General features: G+C 45.0%; 1 protein-coding gene across 1 annotated transcript in view; it reads right to left on the reverse strand.

Moving 5' to 3' along the window:
* The window catches only part of slc25a26 (solute carrier family 25 member 26), a 48,424-nt gene extending 35,905 nt beyond the window's left edge, over positions 1–12,519 (reverse strand). The window contains exons 1-5 of the mRNA XM_012841104.3: positions 12,312–12,519; positions 10,877–11,033; positions 9,642–9,751; positions 2,412–2,516; positions 2,007–2,054 (exon numbers count right to left, since the gene is read on the reverse strand). Coding sequence (XP_012696558.1) covers positions 2,007–2,054; positions 2,412–2,516; positions 9,642–9,751; positions 10,877–11,033; positions 12,312–12,344 — 453 coding nt within the window. The 5' untranslated portion in view covers positions 12,345–12,519. The remainder of the gene's footprint in view (positions 1–2,006; positions 2,055–2,411; positions 2,517–9,641; positions 9,752–10,876; positions 11,034–12,311) is intronic.
* Between the last annotated feature and the right edge of the window lie 2,540 nt (positions 12,520–15,059).

Consider the following 15,059-nt stretch of genomic DNA (forward strand, 5'->3'; position numbering starts at 1 on the left):
ACCACAGTTAATCAGTACGCTGGTTTTGTGCACTGACAGGGTCTCTCTCATGCCCTCCTTCCTCACTCCTCCTCTCTCTTCCTCTATCTCTGACTCCTCTGTCTCTCATTTGTCTTTCTCATTTCTCTCTCTCACCCTCTCAACTGAAAACAGTGATATATGGGGCCCAGGTGAAATGAGTCAGGATGAGCTTATACAGTGTCTACTCACACTGCTCTGTGTGTGTGTGTGTTTGTGTGTGTGTGCGTGCTTGTGTGTGTCTGTCTTACTGCCGTGGGCAAAGCAGATGATCTCCCTGAGCCATTGCTCAGATCTGCTCCCCTCACTCACACCTCACTGTGAAACCCCTACGTGCTAAACTGTCAATGGCAAAAGTCTCCCACTCCACTGTCAGCCAGAATAAGAGATGAGATGCAGACCTGAAATACGGCATTCTTCTTGTGCCCTCTAGTGGCTAAGAAGACAAAGTTTAACACAAATATACATAAATTAAGAATAAACCTAGCAAGGCAATTTTAGTAAACAAAGTGCCGTAAAAACACTTTTCTTAGAGGCTGGTGTGATGAAACAAATCACCCCGATCCTACTGACGACAGACAAGGACAAGCTTGCTCTTCTGCATGTAATGTGTTGCCTTTAAGAGTGGATAAGCCATACCTGTTATTTGTACACAATGAAACCCATACACTCCTGTCCTCTTAACATAACTCCCAAGTGCTCTCGCCCTCCTCCTCATCCTCATCCTCCTCCTCACCCTCTCCTGTCCATTAGTCCAAACTGTGGCGTGTCTTGTGATATCGGATCAGTGATTCCTCCTGAAGGCTCGTAATTGGGTCTCGCTGACCATGTATATTCATGAGGTCCTGTAAGGTCCTGGTGCAGAAGAATGAGAGGGGATGGGTGTTTGGGGGAAGCGGGAGGGTTCGCAGAGGGTCTGGCATTTTTACTAAACAAAGTTATCTTGGCAGCGCCACATGGCGGGATAAGATAGCCGGCCGAGGAAACGAATTACCTTCCTGACACACGTCAGATCCAATCCTGAGTGGAGCGGGGTGTGTGAGTGGGGGTGGTGGAGATGGACACTACCCCCTCATCTCATCTTTAGCCACCCTTAGTATGCAGCGGGGGCTCTTCGCTCACATTCAAATGTATTCATCTATTCAGAATCCCTCGGAGAAATCAGAGAAGCCTTGTTGTCCCCTCTTCCTCGACCCCCCTCTACTGTGTCCAGATGGAATTTGCGTGAATAACATCTGTTTCGTGAGGCAGAAAAATCTGTAAAGAATAGCGCAGAGGTGTGGGACTACATTACCAAAAGAAAAGAAAAAAAAAAACTGAAGTGGTGTCACCTTCATATAGTGCTTTACTTTTCCCCTCCCCTCCTCACCTCCACCTTTCCCTCTTCTACAGAAATGTGCAAAAGCGAGAGAAGAGAAGAACAAAAAAAAAAAAGAAAAAAGGAGTGAGAGAGGGAGCTCTCCTGAAAATAAATGAAAAGTCTGCACTTTGACAGAATTCATTAAGCATTATCACGCCATGCAGGTGCTATTAAGAGCCAGATAATTAATCAAAGGGTCGAGAGGCGCGCCATCCATTAGACGGCCGGCTCCTCGTCAAGGGGACGGACTCCATGTTGGCTTTATTTCACCTTCTTTTGGCTGCTTTATTTCTCATTCATTATGCCTCTAATTCCTTTAATTAATTACAGGAATTTCCAATAAAACGAAACAACACTCTTGGCGAGACACTGGAGGAGAGAGGTGCAGTCAAGCGAAACAAATGATGTTGCTCTAATAACAAAGATGTAAGCTAAGGGTCATTAGACAGAGTTTCAGAGTTCGACTATAAAGCTGTGAGCACCTTGAGGTCTTCTTGCAGCTAAGAAGCAGTGTTTGATAACAACCGTTCAATGTGTATGTCTACTGATTTACATTTTTGCCTATGTATTTATTTGCTGTGTCTGTTGAACCAGAGTGTTATGTGTGTGCAGAAGCAGGGGGCCTTACCTCTCTGAGCACTGTGCTGCTATAGCCTCGGTACAGGCCCTTGAAACCCTGTGAGATGAGAGGAGCAGGGGAGTCAGGGGGGGATCAGCACGGCAGGGAGCTGCACATTGGGTACACATTCTCAATGGATTTATCAGAAACAACAGGCTCAAAACAGACAAAAAAAAGCAAACCTGTGGTTGGCAAAGAAATACCAAATGTACAACAGAGCTGAGAGCCAATGTGTGTGTGTGGGTGTGGGTGTGTGTGTGTGTGTGTGTGTGTGTGTGTGTGTGTGTGTGTGGGTGGGTGGGTGTGTGGGTGGGTGGGTGGGTGGGTGCGTGCGTGCCTGCGTGCGTGCGTGCGTGCGTGCGTGCGTGCGTGCGTGCGTGCGTGCGTGCGTGCGTGGTCACTTTGGTGCCTTACCTCGGCTCTGAGTGTCGACACAAGCACCTGGTATGTGTTGGTGGAGGGGCATGCCTGGGTCCTCTGCTTCACCACCTCGGTGGGCACACGGATCAGACAGGCCACCTGAAGGACGAAACGCACCACATTAGCATCACATTAGCGTCACATCAACTGGGCGGATCTTCCTATATGGGTCCCATAAGGACATACAACGGTGGTGGAGGTTGAGGTGGATATGCTTGGCATGACTCTAAAGAGGGTGGTTTAAAAACAAAGAGGGTGGTTTAAAAACAAAGAGGGTGGTTTAAAAACAAAGAGGGTGTCAGATGTGATGTTCTTCAGCAGCCCTCTGGCCATTGTAACGCAGTAATGTAAGCTGGGTGCTGTCGAGGAGTGGGTGGTTTAGATGTGTCGAGCCTCCTGACAGTTGTGATGCAGCCCTGAATGCCTTCTCTGTGCTGCGGTTTGCTAAAAAAAAACCTTCTCTGGTTGGCACGGTTTGTTTGCAATAAGCATGAAGACGCGTGTTTAAGCTCCTGCACGGCCGGGGCTGTCAAAGAAGCAAGGCTCGCCAGTTGTTTACGCCAGTGCCTTGTGAGAACAGCCTGTTCATTACACACTAATTGTTCCTGGCAAAATAGCCATTAATCACACCCCCAGAAAGAGAGGGGGAGAGAGAGAGTGAGAGATGGAGATGGAGAGAGAGAGGAAGAGGAAGATAAAGAGATAGCTAGACAGATAGCTAGCTATATGGAGAAAGAGTGAAGGTAAAGGTCAGTGCCATCCTCCGTGTCCCATCAGTGCTGGTGCCGCTTCTCGTTGTGCTTCTCTCAAAACTCCCTCCTCCTTCGAGCCCGGCGGAAAACGAAATGCCAACGCGACCACCGCGATATGTCAAACGCCGAGAGCACGCACTGTCAACTGTTGTTCCGCCATTAATATTTATGGGGGGCTTCATGCCTCATGAGGCGCGGTGCCCTTAAGGCAGGCCTCCACCTACTTTAGTTCCCATTAATGTTGCGCTGGAGCGGAAATGCCGGCTGGCTGGGGGTGTGGCGGTGTGGCGGTGGTGAGCAATTTCTCCGCAACCTCCCCGACCGGGGGCACCCCGCCTGGCCCCCCTGAATCGCACCGCTGCAGCTTTCAATCTGCCCCTCAGAGAGGGCAACGAGGATAGGTGGGGGTGTCCGGGGTGAGGGAGGGGAGAGGAGAGGATCAAACAGACCCCTGCTGCTAGGCTAACTGTAGGAGAGGAGTTGCTGAGGGGGGACTGGGGGAACTGGAGGGAAGAATGTCTGGAGCCCTGCGGAACCCCAATGGGAGTGTTTAGCCTGGTCTCGCTCTTGCTCTTGCTGTGGCCAGTCAGACATGAGGATCCTGCAGGTACTGCCACTCAATCGCTTACGCTACTTTCCAGCACAGCCACACATATCAAGCAAAGTTGGTTTAAGGCCACCAACGCTTGAAGCAAAGCCAGAGGTAAAGGCTTATCTGAGTCTTCACAGGTGTTCACTACTAAAGGAGATATATCATAAAGCTGATGTATGGACAGGTGTTCACTAAAGAAGATATATCATAAAGCTGATGTATGGCGAGCTCACCACCCCCAGGTCAGCCTGTGAGAGGGCTGGCAAATGGTGAGGTCTCAAGACCACCATTAATACTACGGACTGATGAGCCAATTATTCAGCAGAGAGAGGGGGGAAAAAAACAAATACATTACCGCTAAACAGGTGTCCTGCCTGCTGATATGACATATGAGACCTGAATGGTAAAGATCTCACCTATCCATTTTACATGAACAGTCAAACCTGAGGTGGACTCGGACCACTGTCATGTAGCAAGAGTGCCACCCAGTGGTAAGTGACTGTAATTGGCTCGCCATCTGTCTGCCATCCGACCTGACAAGATCCATTTCGGAGATCTCATTTGCTCTCTTTCCGAGTTAACATTTATGAAACATCGCGCATCGTGTCTCCTTCCCGCAATCCTCAAAAGGATCAAAATTACCGCGCTTAATGGAAAGAAAAGTGGATATGACAAGTAATTCCTGCTTTAATTGAATCGTGGGGCAGGAGTCCACAAGGGAACGCTCACACATCAGCTCGCTGGAGTGAGGAAAGCGGGCGGGAGATTAGATCAGATAAATTACAGACATTGTTTATTTCGGAGTCTGAGTACACGCCATGGACAGATAGAGGAAGAGAAGCCTTACGGCAAGAGGCTCCAGCGGTGTTGGGCAGTAGGAGTACTTTAAAAGGAGAGTTAATGTGATGCTGATGGTCTCAGTATGTGGAGGCTGGTGTCAAAGGGGCCACTTCCCAACCTTTCATACCTGCACTCTGAAAACAACAGACTTGACTGCCAAGTATAGGAGCCAAGCACTCACACACACACAGACGCGCACACACACAGACGCACACACACGCGCACACACACAGGCACACACACACACACACACACACAGACACAGACACACACACACAGTCTTTCAACAACTTTTAGAGGCATACACAGGGTGACAATGGAAAGCTATATTTTAAGAAGCTCATGATGTTTGTCAGCAACAAACCACATTTGGCAAAAAAAACTAAATAAATAAATCATTACCAAAATGGTGAAAGCAAAGCTGATACATTGCATTTGGGAAATGGCTGTTCTTGTTTTGGCGTCACGAGCCATCATGGGTTGAGAAATAGCTTGAGATACTCAAGATGACACTCCTTGGCATGAACTCCTCCAGCTTTTTTGGCTAGAGAGAGGAGTCTGGGGAACGGGGTGCTATCACAGATATCAAAGAGGGCAGGCTGGTTAGCTTACAGGAGACGTGACATGGCACGAGGGAGGGGGATTAAAGTGGCCCTTGACAAAAGTCTTGTCTGTTTTTATCGTCCTGTTCATCTTCTGGAGACGGGTGTGACTGCATGGACGTGCATGACAGTGTTGACAGTCTTCCCTTTTCCTTGGCGCGCTTGCGAGGGCCCCGAACTCTTAATTGCATGATGAATTTGCTGGCAGCATCTTTTCCATCTCCATCGCCATTCGTCTTTATTTACAGGCAATTTGGAAGCGCCATGCGTTAATTAGTGGCGAGCCTCAGATCGGGGCTTGCATTGCTCCATTCCTGCTGTTCACGTGGATCCAAACTGATCGGCTGTCATTTTCACCCCAAAAGATGATGGAAAAAGACCAGCCGCCATTTACGGCCAACGAGATTCCAAAGAAAATATCAAAGAAGGCACACATTCAAGAAATTGGCGAAGGAGAAAAAACAGACACACTCATATACACACACACACGCACGCACGCATGCAGACACACACACATACACACACACACACACACAAATCTATCCCTGTTGTTCAGTTTCTCCTGACAATTTACACAATACATAACACCCAGCTCCCATCTGTCCAAGCCACTGGACTGGGCTATGACATGCCCAAGACAAGCTGGGAGACACAAACAGTACTAGCAGAGCTGAGCAATATAATGTGTTTGGCAACACTCACACTGCTGGTATCTGAGTCCCATTAACGTTAGGCACGTCAGTGGACTGTGGATTTGAAATAGGTCTCCAAATGGCTGACCAAACATGGCCCTAGTTTGTAATTTCATTGTGAGGGTGGTCCTGGATACTGTACTGGAGTTAAACATGAGGCATGATGGCTTAGGTTTCAAACAGACTGTAACAGTGGAAAACTTTGCACTGAATGATTTAGGGGAAATTGCATGTCATAAGATCCCAAGTCTCCAACGTTGTCTGCAACAGAGCACCCATAAAACCAAACAAATCCCCATTATAAAATATAGTTTTTGAGCTCATAAAATCTCATTTTGACTCCACATTGCATTCTTCTCCAAAATATCAGTATACTTCAATATGCGCCAGGAGCTGTGCACCGAGCCCTCATTTTGCCCTGACTGTGCACCAGTGGAACATTCCAGACTGTCCCTGACCTGAGGATCATCCCACCCAGGAGTCAATCCCGCGGCACACCAGAAACCTATCTGACGGGCCCCTGTGCATCTACAGCAGGTAATCACTCCCAGGCCTGTATAAGCGCCCACATTTCCGACATCTGTAGGGGGACTTCGTAAGTTTACGGGTCAAACAGGGGCATGGTCATCGCAAGTAAGCGTATGAGGGTGGGGGGGAACAAACAAACAAACACAAAAACACACCTGAAACAAACAAACAAATAAATAAACAAAATGAAAAAAAAAAAATCCATCAACGAAAAAACAGGCGCAGAGCAATCGGGGCGAGTGACATCCCCGGTGTTGGGCCATGAATAATTCCATTTAGGATTTGTGTGGATAGCGTTTCCATTCTGCCACTGCAGATTTCCATTGGACGCTCCGATTTTCTGTTCTCTCGCGCCCGAGCGCATTTAATAGCAGGTGATAGGAAGGAGGGATGCGGACGCGGGGTGCAGGGGGAGGAGGCTGTATGAGAATCGGGGCGCAATCCAAAGCTCTAGTTAGGGACGCACAATCAATCACAGACGGCCACTTCTCTGTGGCGCTGCGGCGGATTATTTGCCGTGCCAAGTTAAGTGGCTGCCAGTTACTCTGGCCCTGTCATGTCACGCTGTATTTTCCAAGCACATCCTATGGGAGACATGGTTTATATATGCCACAAAAAGAACAGAAAGGGAAAAAGAAAGAAAAGAAAAAACAGGGCCTCTCCAACATGACAAATGAGCTTTCGGTGCAGACACTGGGACGCATGTTAATGAGGATAAAACTGATATAATGGCAGCCTAAGAGCCTGCTTGACCCTGGCAGCATGACAACTCAGCTCAGCTCAGCTCAGCTCAGCTCTCTCTCTCTCTCTCTCTCTCTCTCTCTCTCTCTCTCTCTCACGTGCTCTTTAGGAAAGAAGCATTCTCTCTACAAGTAGCCTCCGCTACCCTCCTCATTCGGAATACAGCACAGAGACATGGTACTGCACACACTGAGCTCTGCATAGCTGGCACGAGCACGACAGTATGAGCTAACGCATATGGGTGAGGTCTTGTGTGCAGACTCAGACTGTATGTGGAGCCAGCTTAGACAAAGAGCAAGCGAGCGAGATAGAGAGAGAGAGAGAGAGCGAATGAGGGAGAGACATTTTCACTTCCAACATCCCATGCTGGTCCAAAGGGACACACAAATCCTCCTCTAAGACACCCTCACTGAAGAGGGACCCCACAGACATGCTGGATCCAGACACAATGTGCAACTAAACTCCACATTGATCATAGCCGCCACCACCATAAAATGCGATGTGCAGAGAGCTGTTTTGTGTGGACTTCGACAATAAGGATGCCATGTTTGCACACAAGAGCTGGAATAAGTGGATTCTTATGATTAGCTTGGATACAAGAAATTATTTACAGCCTTAAAGTATCACTTGTGTCCTACTGTGTCTGTCTAGCCCAATCATTGGCATGTCATTTTAAGGGCACATCAATTATTTTGTAGCACCAGTATTGGAGCCACGAACATTCAATGTCATTTTATGCCTGTATCTTAATGCTAGCACAATAAAGGCCTGTCTGACTCTGAATTTCACCCCAAATTCATATTATAAATGCAATAAGCATACAGCTCACAGCCTACCATTCATTAAGCTATGAACTTTTATGAACTCTGAATGTGAAACGCAGAGGTGCCGTGAATGACAAGTGCACCGCGTTAAAAAAGACAATGTCGAATAGGACAGGAGTGTAAGCTAGGAGCTTAGGCTCAGCTATACGTTCAGCTTTGGTTTGCTCTGTTCATGACACCTCTGCAAGGTCAGACGGATTGCAGCTGCAGATCAAGCTACACCTGCTAACACCTCTGTCAAGGTAGCAAGAAAAAAAAAAAAATGATAAAAAACAAAAATGAACTCAACACAAGCCAGTTCCAAAAATACAGATCATTTACCTCACCTACTACAAGCATCAGCAGCACTGACCAGGTCAACATGCGCCACAAAACTGCGAGAGTGTTAGGCCAGTTTTGAAAACAGAAGACAATACAATACAATAGACAATACAGAAGGGAAATTAGTGAACAAAAAAAAGGACAATAGAGAACAGGTTACATAATGGAGGCATTTGTGTCTCCTCCTCTAGACTGCCTAAGGGAAGGGCTTTCACACAGTGAGCTCTTGGATTATCGTCTTTGAAGAGCGTAACAAGCGCCCACAACACACAGGGATTCAGCCCGGGCTCTGGCGTGTGTTATCCCCTTCCTTTTGAAGTGCGCAAATCCTCGGCGGCGGGCGAAGGGGTTAAAAGATGGCGCTGTCCTCTCCCTCACCTCTCCCATTCATCAGCGCAAAGGCATTCCAGTCTGCGCTTTCAGACAACTCAAGTGCGCTGGCCCGGCCCCCCTACCATTCCTTCTTTCGCATCCAAGTGACATCAAGGATGAACTTAAGGGGGTTGCAAAGCATGAAAGTACAAAACCATTTGCACAGCCTTTACAGTTACATCTAAACGGTTGGCTAAATGGGCGTGAAAGTATGACTAAACAACATCTGCATGTGGTGTGAACAGATTGAACTGGTAGCATTTCAAATGAGGCGGGCTATTTTGCATAGTGATACAGAAGGCCCGGGGATATGAGTGGGTTTGCTGTCTTCCCGGCACTTCTTCTCCATCCATGTTATTGTGCATTTCCTGTGCAAGTGGGCTCCGGATTCTTGGGGTTGAGAGCGATTAGGACTGTACCAACAGAGGAAATTGTGCTGCTCCTCGCCGCTTTCAAGCCCAAATCCCCAGACAAAATGGAAGAAGTCTGGGACCTTTCTGAGAAAACAGCTAAGTCAATATGCAGTAATGAGATATTATTTACCCAGCTGGTGGGGAAATGTTGAGATGCCTGTGGCCCTCAAGTCACCCAGCTGCACCGGGAGCCCAGAGCCAAAACCGCATTCTAACCTTTTGCATATTTGCCCATGAAATTTTCTGGCAATTATGTAAACAGCTGTATTGTTCATCTGGAGCCCGAAATGTGCAATGGATGAGAAAGTGGGTTATGGCCCATCTACACACTCAAACACACAAACACACAAACACACACACACACACACACACACACACACACACACACACACACACTTTATCTCACATAGAGATCCCTAGAACTCTCTCTCAAACACACAGATACACACACAAAGCTCATAATCCATTAAACACAATTGCATGCTTGCAAGAGTGCCCACCACATTCAAACAGGTTCTTGACAAGGCTGAAGACAAATGCGACCTACTATTTCTCCGAGGGAGGCGGCGAGCATGTGAGTGACAGGTGCCATGTGTGGCGAGACGGCAGTGCCGAGCAGGGACTTGGCGCTCTCGTAGGTGACGAAGAATGCTGCAGCTGAAACCAAGCACATCGAATCAAGTTAGGCTCCATTACTCAAACTGCAGGGAGCAATTAATGACAGGACTGGATGCAGGAGAGGAGAGGAGAGGAGAGGAGAGGAGAGGAGAGGGAGCCCACCCTTATCTAATCCTGCAGACCACTACCACCACGCAAACACATCTGCAGGGTTTCCCATGGATATTAGGCTGCCTTTGTCACAAATAAACGACACTGGATTTCATATAAAAGAAATGTAATCATTACCGATTGGTTTGTGCATGGAATGGTGACAAATGGATTGTAATTGAGGGCTATGAAAGTGTACAATTACCGAGAAAATCAGCTTTTCAAAGTAACTCATTGAACCATTTATCAGTGCTGTGCCCATATGAATGGTTCGGCAACATAATAATATATAATCACTTGCTATAAGTGCATATTTGACCATGCATCTAAAACATATGAAAAGACTTGGATGGTAGACGACATCACATAATTGAAGCTATAGCCTATATGGCATAATGTATGTTCATATACAGTACTATGCAGACGTTTTAGGCACAGTTTCACAAAACATTTGTCTTTGACAGTTATTTTCTATCCTTATTAGCATTAGGAAATATCATATTTTACATTTTCAAACACCCTTTGTGAAAATAGTAAAGTATTGCGGTGAGACACTTATATGCCGGTAAAGAAAGAAAGTAACAAAGTAAGAGGCCATATTCCAGATTGAAAAACTAAAGGACATCAGCTCAGAACTGGCAGAAACCATTGTAAAACCCAAGATATTTCCAAGAGATTAATATTGAAGGAATATGACCAATACTGATCTGACAGTAAATCTTTTACCAAACGTTTTAGGAAAATGCTGGGAACTACTAAAAGATACAATTTTAGTTTTCAGTGAGGACAGTGAAAGATGCTTAATAAACATACAAGAACTCTAATCCAGCTTAATTGATAAACCTAGACTACCTGTTCTCACAGAGTATTCAAAGTAAAAAACAAATCAGAAAATCAACAACAACTGACAGACTGAGCAGCCTGCATTGCAACACTGTCCAATAATTCTCCCTGTAGGAGGCTGAATATGGATGTTAATGTCCACAGGCCAAAGGGTGAGAAACACTGGCTCACCATTGGGAAAGGAGCCGATGGCTGCGGACGGGACCCCTGCGTAGATGCCTCGGAAGCCCCCGGCCTTGGAGAAGCCCTGCTGGCTCTGCAGCCTGGTCTTAATGGTGTCCAGAGGGAAGAGGGTGAGGTCAACACACATCCCTGCACAGCCACCTGCCTGAGGCAGAAAGAAAGGGGGACGATGCTTTTGAAAGGCGATGCACTGTAGCGTCACCGCGCAGAAAAACATGCACGGATATGCAACCGATAACTTACATAAAGGGCAATGTATTAGCTATGCAAGGTGGAATTTGAACTATTTCAAACCTACTCATAGTGTAGAGTAGTACACTGTATACTCACTGTGAGTGTGCGTGTGTGTGTGTGTGTGTGTGTGTGTGTGTGTGTGTGTGGGTGTGTGTGTGTGTGTGTGTGTGTGTTATATCTCAGGCTACCTCACAGACTCGCAAAATTGGAGTTGAGACTGAGAAAGTTCAACAACACTCACTGTGCATAAAAATGCCTCATTATTCTGGCAGTGTTGTTTAAAAGCAAAGCAATTCTCATCCACATCAAAGCAATTAGTCTTTTTAGGTTAAAATGACGCAGCTCTGTGAAATGTTATGTGTTGTAATTCACCATGTAATGACATGAGTGATGACATCTTAGAATATGGGGGCCTCCCTGCCTCCTCTATCTCCACCCTTTATACACATTCAAGCTGTGGAGGTTAGGCTACTAATTTTATGAGGCCTTTGTGTTTTAAGATGGAAACAAACAAACAAAAACAGACTGAGGACCTCACACAGACTAGGCTTGTGCTTAATATTGCTTTTACTTTCACCAAAAGAAAACTGGATGTTATTCTTCTGTATACCTACATCTTAACCTATGTGTATCATTTTGATTATTCTAAAAGCCCAGCCAAAACTAGGCTATTAGTCCCTGTGAGTTTTTATTTATTTATTTATTTGTATTCACTTCACTGAATTCAATTCACATTTTTGCTTCTAATGATTTTGGACTCCTTGGGACTAAACTAGACACAAAGCCTAATTTTACACTAATAAGCAAGAGGTAGTCCTTGCATTTGTATCACCGACATATGTAATTACTTAAGGTAACATAACGTATTCCTGCGTGTGCTCAAGGGTGTCTGCCAAAACCCCAATCAACACTTTAGGTTTCCCAAACGTTTCCTAACTAGCGTTATTACACTCCTCATAACTATCACACCTCCTGACAAAGGCACTTCTGTCGGCAACACGACAACTATTTTGCAGAATGTTATGGTGACATCAACGTCGCTACTTTCAATGATCATGGGTCAGGGATTCTTCACGGACAAAGGTGACATTACACTTCAGACAATGTAGTAGTAATTCGTTTTGCTTAGTTACATTCGTAAGTTATCGCTAACGTTTAAGTGTAATGTTAGGCATAAATTGTCAACTACCACAAGAGACGCGGTGAATTCTCTTCTATCCATGTTGTGTTAAAAGAGTATTGTCTCGACAGCTTTCATTCCTCCACTCTAAATGCAACTTGCACGACAGACTCATGTGTGACACTTCACAACCGCAAAACCATGTTTATCAAGGACGCTGCCATTTTGGATTCGCATTCCCTTCCTGGTATGGTCATGTGACTGAGTAAGCTACCTCGCTCTAGCGTCGGTTTCACATTCGCAGATTTGTTAAATGTGTGAACCTTGACGAGTTTGTTATTTGCAAAAATGTAATATTACACGGTTTAGTTGTCAGTGATGGTTTTAACGGTGCACATATGCACACAGTGCCAAAAGAAAAGTGCAGAAGGGAAGAATTAGAACAATCACCTTTGTGAGTTTTGTAAACTCTGGAACCAATGACTGTTTGTATAGGGTTTTATATACATGCATTGTCTGGACAGCCCCATACCTTTTGTTCTGTGTGGTTCATAAAGTAAAAAGCCAAACAAAATTTTGCTCGTCTGAATTTAGAGTGGCTGCAAATTTGTCATTTTTATGCTTCCTTTTTGAGCCTACCATGATGACCACATCCAGAGTGCTTTGTGCTTTGCGCCCTGGTTATTTATGGGCTGCTGTCACGGCTGACCATTGTTATTAAGCCAGGGCAAGGCCAGGTGCTTGAGGCTCTAACCTTTCACTCAGCCATTCTCCAGCTATATCTGCACTCTATGTGTGTAGTGTGCTCAACACATTAATATTGTTGATGTGGATTTCTAATGAGAGCTTCCTTTGAGCACAGATGCAGTGGAATGGACTCCTTCGTCTCTTCTCAGCACTCCCTCTGAGTCTCGCTCTCTCTCTATCTCTCTCTCTCTCTCTCTCTCTCTCTCTCTCTCTCTCTCTCTCTCTCTTACGTCATGCTGATTATTGTTTATTTCATAATGTGCAGTATCCTAATTTTACTGGAAGTTATGTATATGACAGGTACCCAGAGGACAGCTGATTCTGGATATCAGATCAGGCCTGCGTCAGGGGGACAGCAGCTATATAAGTTGTTCTTTTGTTTGCTTATTTGTCTGTCTGGCTGTCCATTAGTGAGTTAGTTAGTGAGTTAGTTAGTTAGTTAGGAAGTTTGTACGTTGCCTAATGGTTTCAACTTGTGGACAGTGTTGATTTTACTGCTATGATGAGGTAGCCTAGTTGCTGTCTCTGATCTGATTGATTGGGGTAATTTGCCATCTTCCCTGGTCATTATCCTCAACTCCGCTTACTTCATTCTTGAGAACTTTATCTGTAAACCATTATGTGCCACTCCTTTTCTCTGCATGACACATTTAGATTTATCTCGTGGTTGAAATTGGTGTTTTTCTTCGTGCGTGCATGTAATTGTGTTAAATTTTAAGCCCATAAGTAAGTTTGTAAAGTCATACAAAAAGGATGTGTTGCATCATGGCCATCTTTAATGAGTTTCTCTTGACAGCAATGTCAATTTACCAGTGTCAGACTCCCTCTTGTTGGTGTTAGTAGTTTCTTGTCCTAATTTTCTTGTAAATTTCACGAATGTACTTAAATATTTATGGTATTGTATGTAAGTATTTATGTTATTTATAATATTAGTTGGTTAATTGCAGTTAGGTGAAGATTCAATCTGTTCTTATTTTTTCCTTTGTTTGTCTATGTGCGAGACTGGATACTCAATTCTATTTTGAAGTCTACCTCTAACTGAACCATCATTCCTTATTCCGAGTAACATGATATTTAAAAGAAAAAAAGAATAAAACATACCTCCCCCAGAGAGTTGGCTTAACATACAATAGTTGGAAAAACAGGGTGAAAGAGAAAGTAGAATCCTTCAGTGTGACTGCACTGAGTGGCAAAGTACATACGCAAGCATAAGGTCAATCAAAATCACCCCGAGTCTCAGTAGATTTGCAGAGAGCACCATTGATCTTGACCTGCTCAGAGAATGAGCTCCGAGATAAAAGTAAAGCAAGGAGAGAGTAGTGCACTCACTGTCAGATACAAGTCAGCCAAGGCCAATTCTCCCCTGCAGGCTGCCTTTGAAAAAATGCATTGAGGATTAAGCCAGAAAAAAAAAATTATCCTTCGTTGGCTCCACAGATAGAATCATAAAGTAGTCATCTGCAATGAGCCTCTTACGGAAGCAAGACCGCCATGGACTGCACCAAGACAAAGCACGCACATTATAGCACAGTTTCATTATCACTAATTCAACAAAACAGTTGCATCGACCTGCATGGGCCAATTGTGATGGCAAATCTCTCCTTGCTGCATTTCCAGTTAATGTATTTGCCGAAATACTTCGGACAGAGGGCCAGAATCATTAATTACCTGTGTTTTTTTCCTAACAGGCAATTAGAGCCTGCGCCATCTGTAATAGCCATTAATTGTGTGCTGAAAAGAGCATCCGTCCAGTCAGTGACACACACTACAATTACTCATGAGACAGGGGGTCAAGTTGCTCTCTCTTCAGCAAACAATCTCGTTTCATTAACTCTGCAAACATTTACATTTTCCAAGTCATATATCTGCATGGTCTGAACTTAAAAGCAAACAAAGCTCTCATCAAAATGGTCTAAAAATGAAATATATCAGCATACTGCATAGAGTACAGTACGTCATTACCAGGCCATTTGAAAAGCTAATTTGTTGGTGTAAGTCTCTTAATGTTATGTCAATATTAATGCTATACTAAAGTATATATATATAATATAATACCATAATAATGTATGA

The sequence above is a fragment of the Clupea harengus genome, chromosome 5 (genome assembly GCF_900700415.2).
Source record: "Clupea harengus chromosome 5, Ch_v2.0.2, whole genome shotgun sequence".
Lineage (NCBI taxonomy): Eukaryota > Metazoa > Chordata > Actinopteri > Clupeiformes > Clupeidae > Clupea > Clupea harengus.